General features: G+C 34.4%; 1 protein-coding gene across 2 annotated transcripts in view; it reads right to left on the reverse strand.

The window, feature by feature from the left end:
* The window catches only part of ASCC3 (activating signal cointegrator 1 complex subunit 3), a 334028-nt gene that overhangs the window by 224512 nt on the left and 92678 nt on the right, over positions 1-16838 (reverse strand). For both annotated transcript variants that reach the window (XM_079939010.1, XM_079939009.1), the window contains exons 9-10: positions 12047-12247; positions 11450-11590 (exon numbers count right to left, since the gene is read on the reverse strand). In XM_079939010.1, the coding sequence (XP_079795136.1) occupies positions 11450-11590; positions 12047-12247 (342 nt within the window). The remainder of the gene's footprint in view (positions 1-11449; positions 11591-12046; positions 12248-16838) is intronic.

Below are 16838 nucleotides of genomic sequence, written 5' to 3' on the forward strand. Positions count from 1 at the left end.
AATAGGACACAAAAGTAATTTATCAGGATTTTCCCCTTAAAATGAGGTCTGGAACTGCTATTAATCAAAGAAGCACTAGTACTTTAAAACTTGCTTTAAGTGTATATTTATATTCAATTAGCCAAACTTAAAATGACAAATGATGTTTCCAAATATAGTTAAGCCTCTTTTTCACAAGTAAAAAATACAGGCTGAATGCTTTTGCACTTCTGAACTTTATACTACTTTTACATTTCTGTTTATGAAAGTTTTTCTTCTCAGAGCTAACTATATGGTCCTCTGTTTTCAACTTTTAATTCAATAAAATAGTAATTTTAAATAGTAAAATATTTAGAAGTTCCAGACGTCCAAAACAAAAAAACTTTCTTAGTAATCACACACATATAGCTTAGTCATTATTCTGTGATCATTTTAATTGTTTGCTGTCCATTAGCATGAGAACAGTGAATTTTGTAACTTTCACTCAATAAAGCAGAATGAGCTGATGTAAACTACCCTCTCTAGTTCAAAAACATATAAGAGGAAATATTTAAAACAACACAAACACACATACACTAAGATAGAAAAGCCAAAGACATCAGTGTCTAAGGCTGGGCTACTCTCAAAGTTATTGAGACAAAACTGCTTTAATTTGTAGATTGTTATCACCATGTATATAGACAACCAAAGATATTTATAGATAAGCTATTAATATTAATAAGAGCATTTAGCAGGATTGTGGGATATAATATAAACACACAAAAATTAATAGTGTTCTTAAACTCCAATGATAACCATTACATAAGAGGAATTTTAAAAGACAGCAACAAATAATATAAGATCCCCAGAAACAAATCTTAAAAAAGATAATATAAGACCCATGATGAAAATTATAACACATTTTTGAAGGTCAAAAAGGACCTAAAAAGTGGAAAATATACAATGGTCATGGATGGAGAGATGACATGATACAAGTATCAATTCTCCCCCGAAGTATTCCATAAACCCACTGCAATTCTTATAAAATCTCAACAGGTCCTCTGATGTACTGAAATTACGAGTCTGATTTCAAAATGAAAATGCTCAAGTAAAGGCTGAAGAATAGCTAAGGTTATTCTGAAAAATGAGAATAAAATAAGGAGGTGGAATTTGCTTTACGTTCAAGACTTATTCTGAAATAATAGTAATTAAAACGGCATAGTCCCGAGGCCAGGTCAGACATATACAACAATGTGACAACAAAAAGCCCCATAATACCCATAAGACAACAGTAGAATTTAGAATATCATAAAGATGGCATTTCAAAGTTACCAGGAAAGTATAGAGAGAAAATGATGATGAAAATGGTTGGCTTTCCTTAGGTAAAAAAAATAAAATTAGAACCCTGCCCTCACCAAAATAACAACTAAAATTCAGGGAGATTCAAGACTTAAATGCGAAAAACAAAACCTTAAATGTATTAGAAGAAAAATATAGGAAAAGGATCTCATAAACTTGGGTCATAGTATAGGCATTCCTCGTTTTATTGCACTTCACCTTGTTGTGCTTTGCAGATAGTGTGTTTTTCACAAATTGAAGGTTGTGGCAACCCTTCACTATCAGATGATGGTGAGCATTTTTTAGCAATAAAGTATTTTTAAATTAAGGTATTACATTATTTTTTAAGACACAGTGTTACTGCACACTTAATATACTACGGTATGGTATAAATATAACTTTCATATGAATTGGGAAACCAAAAAATTCATGTGACTCGCTTTACTGCAATATACGCTTTACTGTGGTCATCTGGAACCAAACCAGCAATATCTCCAAATCATGCTTAGTATTTCCAAGAAAATATAACCAAAAAAAAAAAGGCACAAACCATAGAGGATGTTGATAAATTTGACTGTATTATAATTTTAAGTCTGTATGGCTGGGCAAAAGAGAGTAGACACATTTCATCTTACCCTATTTATTACATCTAAAAAACCTAGACAAAATACATGAAACAGACATCAGAAGACTTTAAAAATTGGAAATAAGAAGTGAGACTGCATAGGGATCTCAGGATTCAAGGAATAACCTGGCAGTGAGTTCCTTTCTTTCTTTCTTTGACTCCTATATATCCCAACCAGGTGCTGAAGAAGCTCAAAACTAGGAAAGTGAAAGGGTACAGAACTCACCCACGAAACAAAATAAAACAAAACACCCAAGATACAAGAAGTTTCTCTAAACAAAGTACTGATGGAGGGCAGCCCTGATGAACAGAAACTTTTTTTTTTTTAATTTTATTTTTGGCTGCATTGGGTCTTTGTTGCTGCGCACAGGCTTTCTCTAGTTGTGGCGAGTGGGGGTGCACGGGCTTCTCATTGCGGTGGCTTCTCTTGTTATGGCGGAGAACGGGATCTAGGCACGCGGGCTTCAGTAGTTGCAACATGCAGGCTAAGTAGCTGTGGCACACAGCCCTAGGGCACGCAGGCTTCAGTTGTTGTGGCCCGTGGGCTCGGTAGTTGTGGCTTGCGGGCTCTAGAATGCAGGCTCAGTAGTTGCAGCACATGGGCTTAGGTGTTCCGCGGCATGTGGGATCTTCCTGGACCAGGGCTCGAACCCGTGTCCCCTGCATTGGCAGGCAGATTCTTAACCACTGCACCACCAGGGAAGTCCCATGAACAGAAACTTTTTGACAACACCAGCCAAACAGCATGAAAAAAAAAATTGTTCCTCCCCAACCTTATTGTGTAATGAGACTAGCACTGAGGGTTTGGGGACATGTGTGGGAAAAGTCCTGACAACTATCCCAGCCAGAGAGTAACAGGTAACAAGATTTAAGTAGGAACCAGAGTCTCATAACACCATACCCAAAATGTACAGAGTATGACTGAAAATAACATAAAAACCAGGAAAATCTCAACTCAAATGAGAAAAAACATGCAACACTGAGATGACAAAGATGTTGGAATTATCTGACAAGACTTTTAAAGCAACTACCATAAAAATCCTTTAAAGAACAGTTTCAAACACACTCAAAACAAATGAAACAAAGTCTCAGCAAAGAAACATAAAGCAAAACCAAAAAAAAGTTGAGAACTGAATACTACAACAACCTAAATTAAAAGCTCACTGGTAGGGCTCAATAGCAAGAATTCAGACAACAGATGAAAGAATCAGTGGACTCAAAGATGGATCATAATTATCCAATCTGAACAACAGAGAAAACATATTGAAGAATAGAAAAAGAAAACCAGATCTCAGGGTCCTGTGGGACAATAACAAAAAAACTAACATTCCCATCAGTGCAGTCCAACAAAGAAAGGAGAAAAAGTAAAGGGCTGAAGAAATAAAGGATAAAAATTTCCCAAACCTGACAAAAGACATAAATCTATAGACACGAAGCAAAGTTAAAGTAAGAATCTTGAAAGGTGATCAAGAGAAAGAAAAAACAAATTACCTGTAGGGGAACAGCAATATGAATGGCAGTGAATATTTCTTTGGAGACCTTGGAGGTCAGAAAAAGTGACACATTTTTCAAGTGGTGAAAGAAAAGAACTTATAACCTACAAATCTATATCCAGCAAAAATACCCTTTAGAACTGGAGATACAATAAAGATATCCTCCGATTTTATACAGAAAGGTAGCAACATTAAATGAAACATATACACATATATCCAGATAAAACTGTAACCTGAGGATGTGTAATTTCTAACCATTTTCCCTCCCCTTTTTCCTCCCCTCCACCCTTAAGTATATACACATTTTCAGTGAAATAATCAATAAAATATATGCCAGAGGAAGAATCCCCTTAAGAGAAGAGTAAATTGGGGCAGGAACACTGAATGTGACATAAGCACATGCATATATACACACCACACACACCCTCCCAACTAAGGTTGCTGGATGAGCTCTGAGCTGGCAGAATAATACAACAGAAATTCAGGGTTCCCTTTGCTGTTGCCTGGGCCTAACAGATTTGACAAAGCTCCCTTCATCCCCAGCCAAAATGGGAACAAAAACAAAACCTGAAATAACCCATTTCAACTTCCAAAGCTGCAGAGATAAACTCCACCCAGGATAAGGATGAGCAAATTTTTTGAAAAGGATAATGATTTCAGAACTCAGAGCAAATGCCTTGCTTTGATACAGAGTTACTGCTAGGAGAGGAGAAACTTTTTCTAAAATTTCTGACCAGTATTTTCAGTGAGATTTAAAAGAATACTGCATCTATGATACTAGGAAAGAATGCAGAAGGGATAATCTGAGTTGAGGAAAGAGTATAAGAAAAAGCTCAACTGCTCAGCTGAACCACTGAAAAGCAAAATGAGTATTTTAAAATAGCAATTTTTGATAAAGAGTACATTTAGGGGGAGACATTTGAAATTAACAGTAGATGTAGAATAATGAAAAATAAGGTTGGAAAAGTAGATTGATGTTTTCGCTGATGACAAATTTACTAAATTGTTCAAAGTTGCTTTTCAGTTGAACACCAAAGAGGTATCTGTTGCCTACACAGACTACTTCTTCTGACAATAAATCTTAGAATTATATAATTCTCTCTTGTAAAAGGAAATTTTATATCAAACCTCAATAAAATCATAACTGCTGCTAGACCTGAAAATCCCTAGCGAACCACAAAACAGATCACATCTCGCATTATACTTAATTTATACAAGATTCTTAACAAGCTAGGTAGTTGTACTTAATTCACTAAACAGTAAAGAACCAATGAAAATTTATGAGCAAGGAAATAATATGATCAGAAGAGCATGACAGAGAATTTGCAAATGAGATTAATTTGGCTTCCCATACTAAAAAAAAAAAAAAAAAAAAAGATAAACAACACTGAAAACGTATTTAAAAATGACAGGGAATGATACCTTCCAGTAACAGCCCAGCACAGAACACGTTTTATCTACTAGTTTTTAGAATATTTTTGTAAAATGATTTTGTATGGGTAGGATATGAAGTAGCAGTTTACAAATTACATATTAACTAATAATACATCAGAAGTACCTCTGTAGTAAAATATGAAAAAGCAAAAAAAAGAGAGGGAAAATTTAAGATTATATTTAATTGTGTTAATTATTAGGAAACTTACTTACCAAAGGAAATATACAATGGGAATCATTAAAAAGCTATTAAAAATTATAAAAGTGGAAAAAGTAGGGAAAGTAGGAAATTCAAAAATAAAAGTTGAGTGTGTCTGTACTCCCACATGCCCTGCAATACTCCTGCTTTGCTCTCTCTACAGCCCAATCTCAAAGGCAGTGATAGCAGCACAGTCTATTAATCTGTGAGCATGTGAGAATAGGTAGAAGGATAGTGTGAAGAGGTTAATAACTATATAGTTTCAGGTCTACAGAAATAACCATCATGGATAGTAGGGGTACATTGGAGGAGAATAAAGAGCAAGCACAAAATACGAGGTTCCACTTATAAACTATTACAGAGGCCAAGCACATGGCCCCTGCCCAGATCTAGGGAAGTACAGAGACAAGCAAATGAGAGACAAAGAGATGCTCATCAACCTTCTGAATATATAATATATAAATCGAGATAGATTTTAATGAGTTTTGCTTCCTGTATGTGTGAAATGGAGACACTACTCAACAAGGCTTTTGTAATGACTTACTGAGGAGGTATATATGCACTTAGCATAGTGACTGGCCCATAATTTGAATTCAAATGTTACCTGCCTTTTCTTTCCAAAAATACTCTTTCACTAGCATCAGTTCATTAACACAACTGAATACGGTATAAGAGCAATCAAAATTTTGTTTGAGATTGCCCAGATTTCTAAGACCACACCAGATCCAAAAGCATGTTCTTTGGGGTCAAGGTATTATTTCATGAATATAAATGAATGGTGCTGTTGGACTCAGGCAAGAAGAAATAAAGTACTTAGAGTTCAAACTGAGTTTTGTAGAATGGATAAGATTTAGAGAAATGTCAATGAATAAAGGAAGACATCATGAAAAAGAAAACGCAAGACAAAACTTACTAATTAGCAAAGTTCATTTGAGAAAATGTTGAGTAATGTTATTTTAGAAAAAGCAGAAATGGTCTGGCTGAAGTTTATATTGGAAAGCAGCTGGGAACATTAGGCTGAAAATCAGGCTGGATGTAGATTATGAAGAGAATCCAATGTCATACATAAGGAGCTTTCCCCTATAATAGTAGTTCTCAAAACGTTTTGCCTTTTGGACTCCTCTGCACTCTTAAAAATTACTGAGGCCCCAAACAGCTTTTCTTTTTCTGGGTTATATCTATCAATACTTCTTACCTGAGAAATTGAAACTAAGAAATTTTTACAACACAAAATTACAAAGTACTCGTTCCATTAGTTGTCAGTGATGATGACATCACACATTATGTAGCCTCTGGAAAACTCTATTCTTGTGAGAAAATGAGAGTAAAAGAAAATAACATCATAATACTATTACAAAAACTGGTTTTAACTTCGCTGATCCCGTGCAGAGTCTTAGCAAACTCTGGGTGTCCCCATATCAATTTTAAGAGTTGCCTCTCTACAGCAACGCAAAAGACCAAATCAATGCAGGGGTTTTTTGGTTTTTTAAAATTTTTTAACATCTTTATTAGAGTACAATTGCTTTACAATGGTATGTCAGTTTCTGCTTTATAACAAAGTGAATCAGTTATACATATACATATGTCCCCATATCTCTTCTCTCTTACATCTTCCTCCCTCCCACCCTCCCTATCCCACCCCTCTAGGTGGTCACAAAGCACCGAGCTGATCTCCCTGTGCTACGTGGCTGTTTCCCACTAGCTATCTATTTTACGTTTGGTAGTGTATATATGTCCATGCCACTCTCTCACTTTGTCCCAGCTTACCCTTCCCCCTCCCCGTATCCTCAAGTCCATTCTCTAGTAGGTCAATGCAGGGGATTTTTTGGTCTGTTTTGTTTTTTTGTTTTCTTAACTGGTCTGTTAACGGTATACAGAAAGACTAAAGCAGAAAGATACAGAAGAAGAACCCTGGATACGGCATAGCAGTGAGATAAGATTACCAAAGTCAAACTTAACATTTACAGAAAATTTCGTAAGTCTGGACTTGCAAGTAATAAAAGAGGAACAAACTGACTTAATTTCTTCCCTTAATTTCATTGTACCCACCAGGATATAAAACTCATTTCTTTAGGTAGGCTATATCATAGGTATGGTCTCAGATGCTCTAGAATGGTTCCAGTTTCAGGAAATTTTATTTTTAATAAAGACGGTTATGTGTCAAATTTTTATCTAATTTGTGTGACTTCATAAGACATTATGAAAGTAAAAATCACACACACAAAAAATATCTATCAGTCTATGTGTCTTGATGTGTAGTTTTTTTTTTTTGCGGTACACGGGCCTCTCACTGTTGTGGCCTCTCCCATTGCGGAGCACAGGCTCCGGACGCGCAGGCTCAGCGGCCATGGCTCACAGGCCCAGCCGCTCCACGGCATGTGGGATCTTCCCGGACCGGGGCACGAACCCGTGTGCCCTGCATCGGCAGGCAGAGTCTCAACAACTGCACCACCAGGGAAGCCCCTTGATGTGTAGTTTTAAGATAATGATCTCTGCAATTATATGTTCAGCTAGCCCTGAAAGCTATCATACATAACACTATTTCTACAAATGTGTCCATAAATATAGAAACTGTACATAACATTGTACTGTTACACAAATCTGTAAAAATCCTTTCTCTTTATTGTATAAAGACAATATTTTAAACATGATTCAGTTCAAAGTGCCAAGTCTACAAATTATATAAAAAGAATAAAAATTTCTTAGCTAAAGTGATTATATATAAATATAATTGTTATTCTTGTTTTTAGGTGATAATTCTCTATATTTTTTAACAATATCAAATTTAAAATGTTTCAAGGAAAAGGCTGGATGAATAGAATCTAGAGTTGCTAAAACTTTTTATTTTCAACCCCAAATTACTAGCTATGCAACAGGGTGATGTGACTCATTCACAGAAAAAAAAAGGCAGTCAATGAAATCTGGCTCCTAATGGGCCACATGCTGTGTTCAGCAATGACTTTAAAGAGGCTACTATAAATATGGTAAAAGAAATTTTTTTAATTGAAGGAAACTGTCATTAATAACCAGAGCTACATCCTTGATCATTGCTTTTATCTACTAACCTTTACTGAAACAGATACTGGTCTTCACTAATAAATCTTTAAACTCTAGTAGTATTAATAAAAAAATCAGGTATAATATTTAAAGTATTTAACAACCAGTATGAATGGACAACTGTCCACCAGAAAGGCAGGGTGGTAAGGATGCCAGACTGACAGGCAAACGTATTCTTTCATTCCCACCCCAGACCAGAACTGAGGCCTGGGGAAGTCAGCATTGGTACAGGAAAGGAGGAAATAGGGTGATTAACTTCAAGAAAACCAACTAATAGGAACAGCTGCCCTAGGGCTAAAACTACATCCTAGAGGCCTCCTGCTGGTCCAGGTACTAACCCTTTAATTGCTGGATTATGAGTTGGTAGGAGCTGCACTTGGAGGGTTCTTAGCAGTATCCATTTCCCAACGAGCTAAAAAATATTTCAATATTTTAACAACTGGTACTGTCATATACCCTGAGAAGAGTTGAATATCAGTCCTTCACAAACTAAAAGAATAGTAACAAATACTGTCACCACTGATATGACAAAATTCTATTTTACAATTTAGAGATGAGTTTAAAATTTTTTAATTTTAGCATTCCAAAAACTAAAGCTATTAATACAAAAACAAATGCTTCAGTGAACTAAAGCCTTCACTATCTCTACATTTCGGGAAATTTTCCAAAATTCTAAAAGTACTCTTAACTAGAGCCTTCATTATTAATCACTAAGTCCTAAAATGGTGGCATTTTGGAATTTCTTTAAAAAATTAACACACCTTTACTTTCCCAACTTTTGATCTCTAAATAAGGTAATTTTGTTATTTTCAGTAACTTTAAAAATTAATTATTTCATTTATTTGCTATACACATTATATTGAACTGACTTGAAAACTAAACATCTATAGATAGGCATTTTTCCCCTCACATGACAAACCCTCATTTTACTGATTTTCTTTCAAATACTACCAAGCTCCTTCAGTATCTTGGTGGTTTAAACCACCACCATCACCACCTAAAACAACAAACTGTGGATATAAAAGATGGGCAAAAGTGACATATTTTAGTAGAAATTTATCACAAACTTTGAAATTTGAAGACTTGAAATCCAATCCTATCTACATGATTTACTGGAAATGGGAGCCCAGGCAAGACCTGTTACCTCAATAAGCCTTACTCTCCTTAACAGAACTGCATTGTTATGTCTGTAGGGCAACTAGCATAGTGACAAGAGCATCATGCTAGCTGGTGTCCCATAAATTTTAGTTTCCTTTCCCTAGCCTTTACCAAAAAATTAGGTAATTGGGTGATAGGTTATGAAACAACTATATCGAAGAAAAATAATTATGCTGAATAAAACAATGATTCCTAGAGTAAAATAAAAATTATGCTTATTTTTTAGATTATAACATTAACACAGTCTTACAGTAGAAAAAGTGGGGAAAAAATCTTCCATAATCCTACCACCAGACATAACTACTATAATTATTCCTCCTGATAGCGTTTTGGTTATTGCATAGAATACATAATTGTATTAACATAAAGAGCTGTTCCTGTATTTTTTTCTAAACTTCACTTTCTAAGGCCATTAAAAATTCCCAGAAAACACCATTTTAAGGAATATTTTATTTTATCAAGTGAAATTTCATATTGTTTAACTAGTCTTCTATTCATAGATATTTAATTTCTTCTTACTCTTTCTGTTTTATATTTTTTAAAAATACTACAATGAACATGCCTGTATATAAATATTAAGAGTTGATTTTTTCAAGAGTGTCTATGAAAAAAAAAAGTGTCTATGAAAGGCAAACTTAAGAATAACTGGTAAAACTGACTGAAATGTTTATTATAATGCACTCTATCCTTATCAAGTCCAAAATACATTTAACTGGAACCTGATTTTTTTCTTTGCTATGTGGTTCAGTATACCTGGCATACCCATTGTCATGGGTTGAATGGTGGCATCCCAAAACACATGTCTACCCAGAAATTGTGGCTGTAACCTTATTTGGAAAAAGGATCTTTACGGACATAATTAAGGTAAGGACCTGCAGATAAGATCATATGTATTAGGGTGGATCCTAAATCTAAAAATAGTGTTCTTAGAAAATTAGGGGAAAGGACAATGCAGGGAAAAAGTCTATGTGAGGACTGAGGCAGAGACTGGGGTGATGTGTGTACAGACTGCCAGCAGCCACCAAAAACTAGGAGAGAGATGCGAAAAGGATACTCTATCAGAGCCTCCAGAAGCAACTAAATCCTACCGCCACCCTGATTTCAGACTTCTGACCTCCAGAACTGTGAGAGAATTAAGTGTCTGTTATTTTAAGCCACAAAGTTTGTGATAATTTGTTATGGCAGCCCTAGGAAATGAAGATACCCTCAAATCACATTTTTTTTCTTTTTTTTGCATTACGCAGGCCTCTCACTGCTATGGCCTCTCCCATTGCGGAGCACAGGCTCTGGACCTGCAGGCTCAGCGGCCATGGCTCACGGGCCCAGCCGCTCCGCGGCATGTGGGATCTTCCTGGACCGGGGCATGAACCCGTGTCCCCTGCATTGGCAGGCGGACTCTCAACCACTGCGCCACCCGGGAAGCCCCTCAAATTACATGTCTATTCATTGTTTCAAAAGCTACATCATCTATTTTCCATTAATCTCCCCTGAATTGTCCCATTAATATCTGGTTATACATTATTTTATTTTTTACAAGCACTATGAACATCATCTACTTACATGTTGCATCCATTAATGATAATCTAGTTGTAGTTCTAATGTAGTTTTTGTCTACTCAGTCATAAGATCCTTGAAGGCAGGAACGGTATCTTAAATGCCCTGCTTGTCATACATTTCACCTAATATAGTGCTATATACAGTGCAAGATTTAGTAGCTTCCTATTTGCTAAAATACAGAATGACTAAAAACTTTTTTATATACGTTAAACCATCCTTATGGAATACTTTAGAATGCTAGTGGGATCCTTTAAAGATCTATAACATATAAAGTATAAAGATACATTTTCCTGTTCTTAAAACTGAAGTCTGGTCTTACGAAAATCCTCATTGCCTATTGTTTTAAAAGATCAACATTTACTGTCAATGACTTAAAATCTACACCAGGAATCTAACAATATTCAAGATATGGCAAGAATCATGGAAGTTAGAAGGGCTATAATAGAACAAAGCACCAGCAAAAACCTCTCCTGTAGAGGATAGGCTGTGGTTACAAAAAAAGAAGTTCACCATGTCACATTCGTATTATGTTTTATAGTTACTTAAGGTATAGTTGTTTAACAATTGCTTGGAAAAAGAAAAAAGAATGGTATTAAGCAACAACAACAAAAATCTAAGTATACAACATACCTGAGTTCGTAAAATTTCACTTTTTGACAACTGCATATCACCAGTCAATTCTTTCACAATGATGCCCAGTGGCTCTAGACGTTTGCTGAAGTAATTTGTCATTTCAGCTGCCAACGCTTTCATTGGAGCAACATATACAATCTGCGCCAAAGAAACACTAGCTTGATGAATGAGCAAAAACTACAACGTCAATACAAGTCACTATTTATTGTGAAATATGATTCTAGCCACTTAGGGCGAAAAATCTTAATAGTGATATATGAAAAGTACTTATCTTTGTTGCATAAGTGTGCAGCTGTTTACAGGACAATGGAATTTGTTGATATAGCCTTATCACTTTGAAAACTGGTGCTTCAAAGCTAAGTGCATTTCATAGCTTTCACAGGGGTAGTGGGATTTTCATAACACAAATAGGGATTGCCTAAAAGTAATGAAGTAAATCATGCAGCATTCTTTACATGACTTCATGTATAATATCCTTAAAAACTTCCAGATCTCATGTAACATGTACAACTGCAAAATGATTTTAAATTTTACAATTTAAAAAGCTGTTGTCAGAAAAAAAAAAAGCTGTTGTCGGACTTGTTAATTTCCTACCTTAAATTCATTCTTTCTGATAACACCTTGTTGAAAATGCTGGCGAATTTCATGCAAAACTGTAAGCATTGCAATGTTGGTCTTTCCAGCTCCAGTAGGGGCACAAATCAGCATGTTCTCATTGGTGTTGTAGGCAGTCTCAAACACAATTGACTGGATTCTATTGAGTCTTCTCATTCCTTTAAAAGCCAGCTGTCCAATCTAAAAACGACATGACCCACTATAAATGATAATATGTGAAGGTCTCATACAAAACATTAAATGCAAATTTTTAGTGATAAAAAACCAAACGACTAATTTGTTTAGTCTCTCAATGTGTCCTGTATTTAAACTAAGTGTGCACAGTTGACAACTTCCAACTATTGTACAATTCTAATGCACTTGGGAATTGTAACCCACTAAATTTGAAAAATATGATAATGAGACTATACCTGTATCTTTGTACACAATCCTAAGTACAAAACTATGATAATAATGTAATGAAACAAAATTAAACAGGTATCTTTTGATTTCATATGATGATAGCCTAGTTTATTTAGAGTGAGGATGACAAAGGAAAGTGCAAACAAGAAAATTCCTGGGGATATAAATCAATAAGAAATTCTGTTTCAATATGTTATGGATTTTTAAAGATACTTTTTTGAAAAGGCATCCTTAATAGTAGGAATAACAGCTGTAGATTATGTTTGTTCAGAACTTACACTGTGACACATGCAATTGTAAGCACTTTCATATATTTATTTATTTAATCCTCAAAACAATTCTATAGTATAGGTACCATTATTATGTCCTTTTAATAGAGAAGAAATTAAAGACACAGAGTGGTTAATTAATTTTTCCTAAGATCTTCTATATGAAAAGTCTTTAGAGATGAAAACTACAATGTCTGAGAGTAAACAAAACACTGGATGGAATTAATGGCAGGAAACTGGAATAGTTATATTAATGCCAGAAAAAAATTGATTTAAAAGCCAAGAATATTACCAGGAATAGAGACCCAGTCATTTCATGAAGAAGATCATTCAATCCTAAATGTTTATATACCCAATAACAGATCTTCAAAACACATGAAGCAAAAACTGACAGACATGCAAAGGGAAATAGGCAAATCTGCAATTTCAGTCAGAGATTTCAACATCCTTCTCCAAGAACTGATAAGTCAAGTAGGTGTGAAAATCAGCAAGGCTACAATAGATTTGAACAGCACTATCAACCAATTTGACCTGACTGACATTTATTCATCTAACAATAATTCTCCTCAATTGTTCATGGAACATTTAACAAGATATATATATATATATGCACCATATTCTGGGCCATAAAACAAGTCTTAATAAATTGAAAAGGAAGCAATACATACAAAATATATTCCCTGATCACAATGGAGTTAAATTAGAAATCCTTACTAGAAATATCCTTAGAAAATATACAAATATTTGGAACTAAATAACGTTCTTCCTAAATAACCCATGGATGAAAGAAGGACTCAAAAGGGAAATTAACTATTCTTAACTGAAGAAAACGAAAACTCAACGTATGAGAATTTGTGGATGTTGCTAAAGCACTATTCAAGGAAAAATATATAGCACTAGCCACCTATATGAAAAAAGAGGAAAGGTTTCAAATGAATGACTTCATCTTTCAAAATAAGATATTAGAAAAAGGAAAAATTAAAACCGAAGTAAAACAGAATAAAAGAAATAATAAAGATCAAAGTAGATATCAATGAAATGAAAACAGAAAAGCTTATTCTTTGAGATCAATAAAATTGATTAATCCCTAAGCCAGACTGATCAGGAAAAAAAGAGAGAAGACAGGGAATTCCCTAGCAGTCCAGTGGTTAGGACTCTACACTCTCACTGCTGAGGTCCTGGGTTCAATCCCTGTTTGGGGAACTAAGATCCCACAAGCTACGTGGCGTGGCCAAAAAAAAAAAGAGAAGACACAAATTACTAATGCCAAGAATGAGAAGGATGGCATCACTACAGATGCTGCAGATATTAAAATAATATAAGGGAATATTATAAACGACTTTATGCCAATGAATTTGACCATTTAGATCAGATGGACAACTTTCTTAAAAGACACAAATTACAAAAGCTCATTCATGAAGAAATATACAACTTAAATAACTCTGTATCTGTCACAGAAATTAAGGCTGAAGTTAAAATCCTTCCCACAAAGAAAACTCTAGGCCCAAACAGTTTCACTGGTAAATTCTACCTACCATTTAATGAGGAAATAACACCAATTTTTCATGGAGTTTTAGACTGTTCAGAAAAACTGCAGAGGAGAGAATACTTTCCAAATCATTCTATGAGGCAAGCTTTCCCCTAATACCAAAACCAGACAAAATAAAACTGCAGACCAATATCCTTTATGAACATAGAAAAAAATTATAAACAAAACTTTAGTATATCGAATTCTACAACATAATACTATATCATTACCAAGTGGGGATTATCACAGGAATGCAGGGTTAGTTTAACATTCAAACTCAATGTAATTCACCATAATAATACACTATAATGGAAAAGCCATATGATCATCTCAATAGATGTAGAAAAATAATTTGACAAAATCCTACACCCATTCCCAACCAAAAAGAAAAACAATGTCTCAGCAAACTAGAAATAGAAGGGAATTCCTCAAACTGTCAAAGGATATCTAAAAAACCCTACAGCTCATACTATACTTAATGGTTAAAGACTAAATGCTTTCCCCTAAAATCAAGAACAAGATATTACACTCACCACTTAACGCCATACTGTATGTTATACTCACCACTTATCATAGTACTATAGGTTCCAGTCAGTGCAATCCGGGAAAAAAAATTATTTTTTAATTTAAAAATAAAGGCATTCATATAGGAAAGGAAGAAGAAAAACTGTCTTTATTTAGAGATGACATGATTTCCTAGGCAAAAATCTGATGGAATCTACAAAAAATCTCCTAACACTAATAAGTGAATTTAAGAAGGTTGGAGGATACATGACCAGCATTTTTTTAAAATTATATTTCTGTATACTATCAATGAAAAGTCCGAAAGTAAAAAAATTTTTTAAATCAATTACAATAGCATCAAAATTATAAAAAATTTAAGAGATAGGAAACACTTATGTACTAAAAACTATGTAATTTTGCTAACAGAATGAAGAAAAATCTATGAAAGATGTCAGTTCTTCCCAAATTGATATATAGATTCAATGCAAATCCAATTCAATATCTCAGCAGGCTTTTCTATAGAAATTAACAAGCTGGTTCTAAAATCCATATGGAAACACAGAGGATCTAGAAGAGACAAAACAACTGTGAAACAAAAGAACAATGTAAGAGAGCTAAAACTACCTGATTTCAAGGATTATTAAAAAACTAGAGAAATCAAAACAGCATGGTATTGGCATAAAGATAAATAGATCGAGGAACAGAATAAGGAATCCACAAAGAAACTCTCACATATACGGATGGCTGATTTTTGACAAAGGTTCAAAGGCAATGCAAATGACAAAGGATAGCATTTTCAATAAATGATGCTGGAATAAATGGATAGCCACACACAAAAAATAAACTTGGATCCATACCTCGTACCATATACAAAAGTTAACTCAAAATGGATCATTGATCTAAAATGAAACTTAAAACTATAAAACATGTTCAAGAAAATAAAAGATAAATTTTCTGTGGTCCTGAGTTAGGCCAAGATTTCTTAAACACAGCATAATCTATAAACAAACAAATTGATAAACTGGACTTAAGCAAAACAAAAAATTTATAGTCTTCAAGATAATGTTAAGAAAATGAAAGAAGCAGCCACAGCACAGGAGAATATCTCTGTGAAGCTTACAAGTGATAAAGGACTTGCATCCAGAATATATAAAGAATTCTCCAAACACAATGATAAGAAAACACACAATCCAATTTTTTAAATGGTCAAAAGATTTGAACAGTCACTTCACCAAAGAAAGTATGCGGATGGCAATAAGCACACAAAAAAGATGCTCAACACCGTGAGTCATTAGGGAATTGAAAGTTAAAACCACAATGAGATAACACTATACACCTATTAAAATGCCTCAAAATTTTTTAAATGCTTATTGCAAGTGTTGGTGGGGACGTGAAGGAACTGGCACTTAATTTTTAAAAAGTTAAACATACACTTAACGTGATCCAGCCATACCACTTCTAGGTTTTACCCAAGAGAAAAAAAAAAAGTATATGTACATACAAAAACTTGTAAACCAGTGTCCATAGCAGCTTTATCTGTAATAGGCTAAGACTAGAAACAACTCATATGTCCATCAAAAGATGAATGGATAAATACAATGTAGCACATTCATACAATGGGATACTACTCAGTGATAAGAAGGAATGAATCACTGAAACATGTAAAATAAGGATGAATCTCAAAATGATTGCTGAATGAAAGAAGCCAGACAAAAAAAGGAATACATACTGCATGGTTACATTTATATAGACATCTAGAAAATACAAACTAATCTATAGTGACAGAAAGCAGATTAGTTGATGCTTGGGGGTAGGGAGGTGGGTGGAGGGAGAGATCGGAGGGCTTGCAGGGGGCATGAAACACCTTTTGAAAGTGACCATTATGTTCACTATCTTGATTGTGGTGATGGTTTCACATGTGTTTACATACTCTAACTTATCAAATTTTCACTTTAAATATATATGGTTTATTGTATGTCAAGTATACCTCAATAAAGCTGTCTTTTTAAAATTAAAAATAATTTTATAGATAAGTTATATCCACTTATGCCTTCATTTGGATACACAC

Source organism: Stenella coeruleoalba (assembly GCF_951394435.1).
Source record: "Stenella coeruleoalba genome assembly, chromosome: 12".
NCBI lineage: Eukaryota > Metazoa > Chordata > Mammalia > Artiodactyla > Delphinidae > Stenella > Stenella coeruleoalba.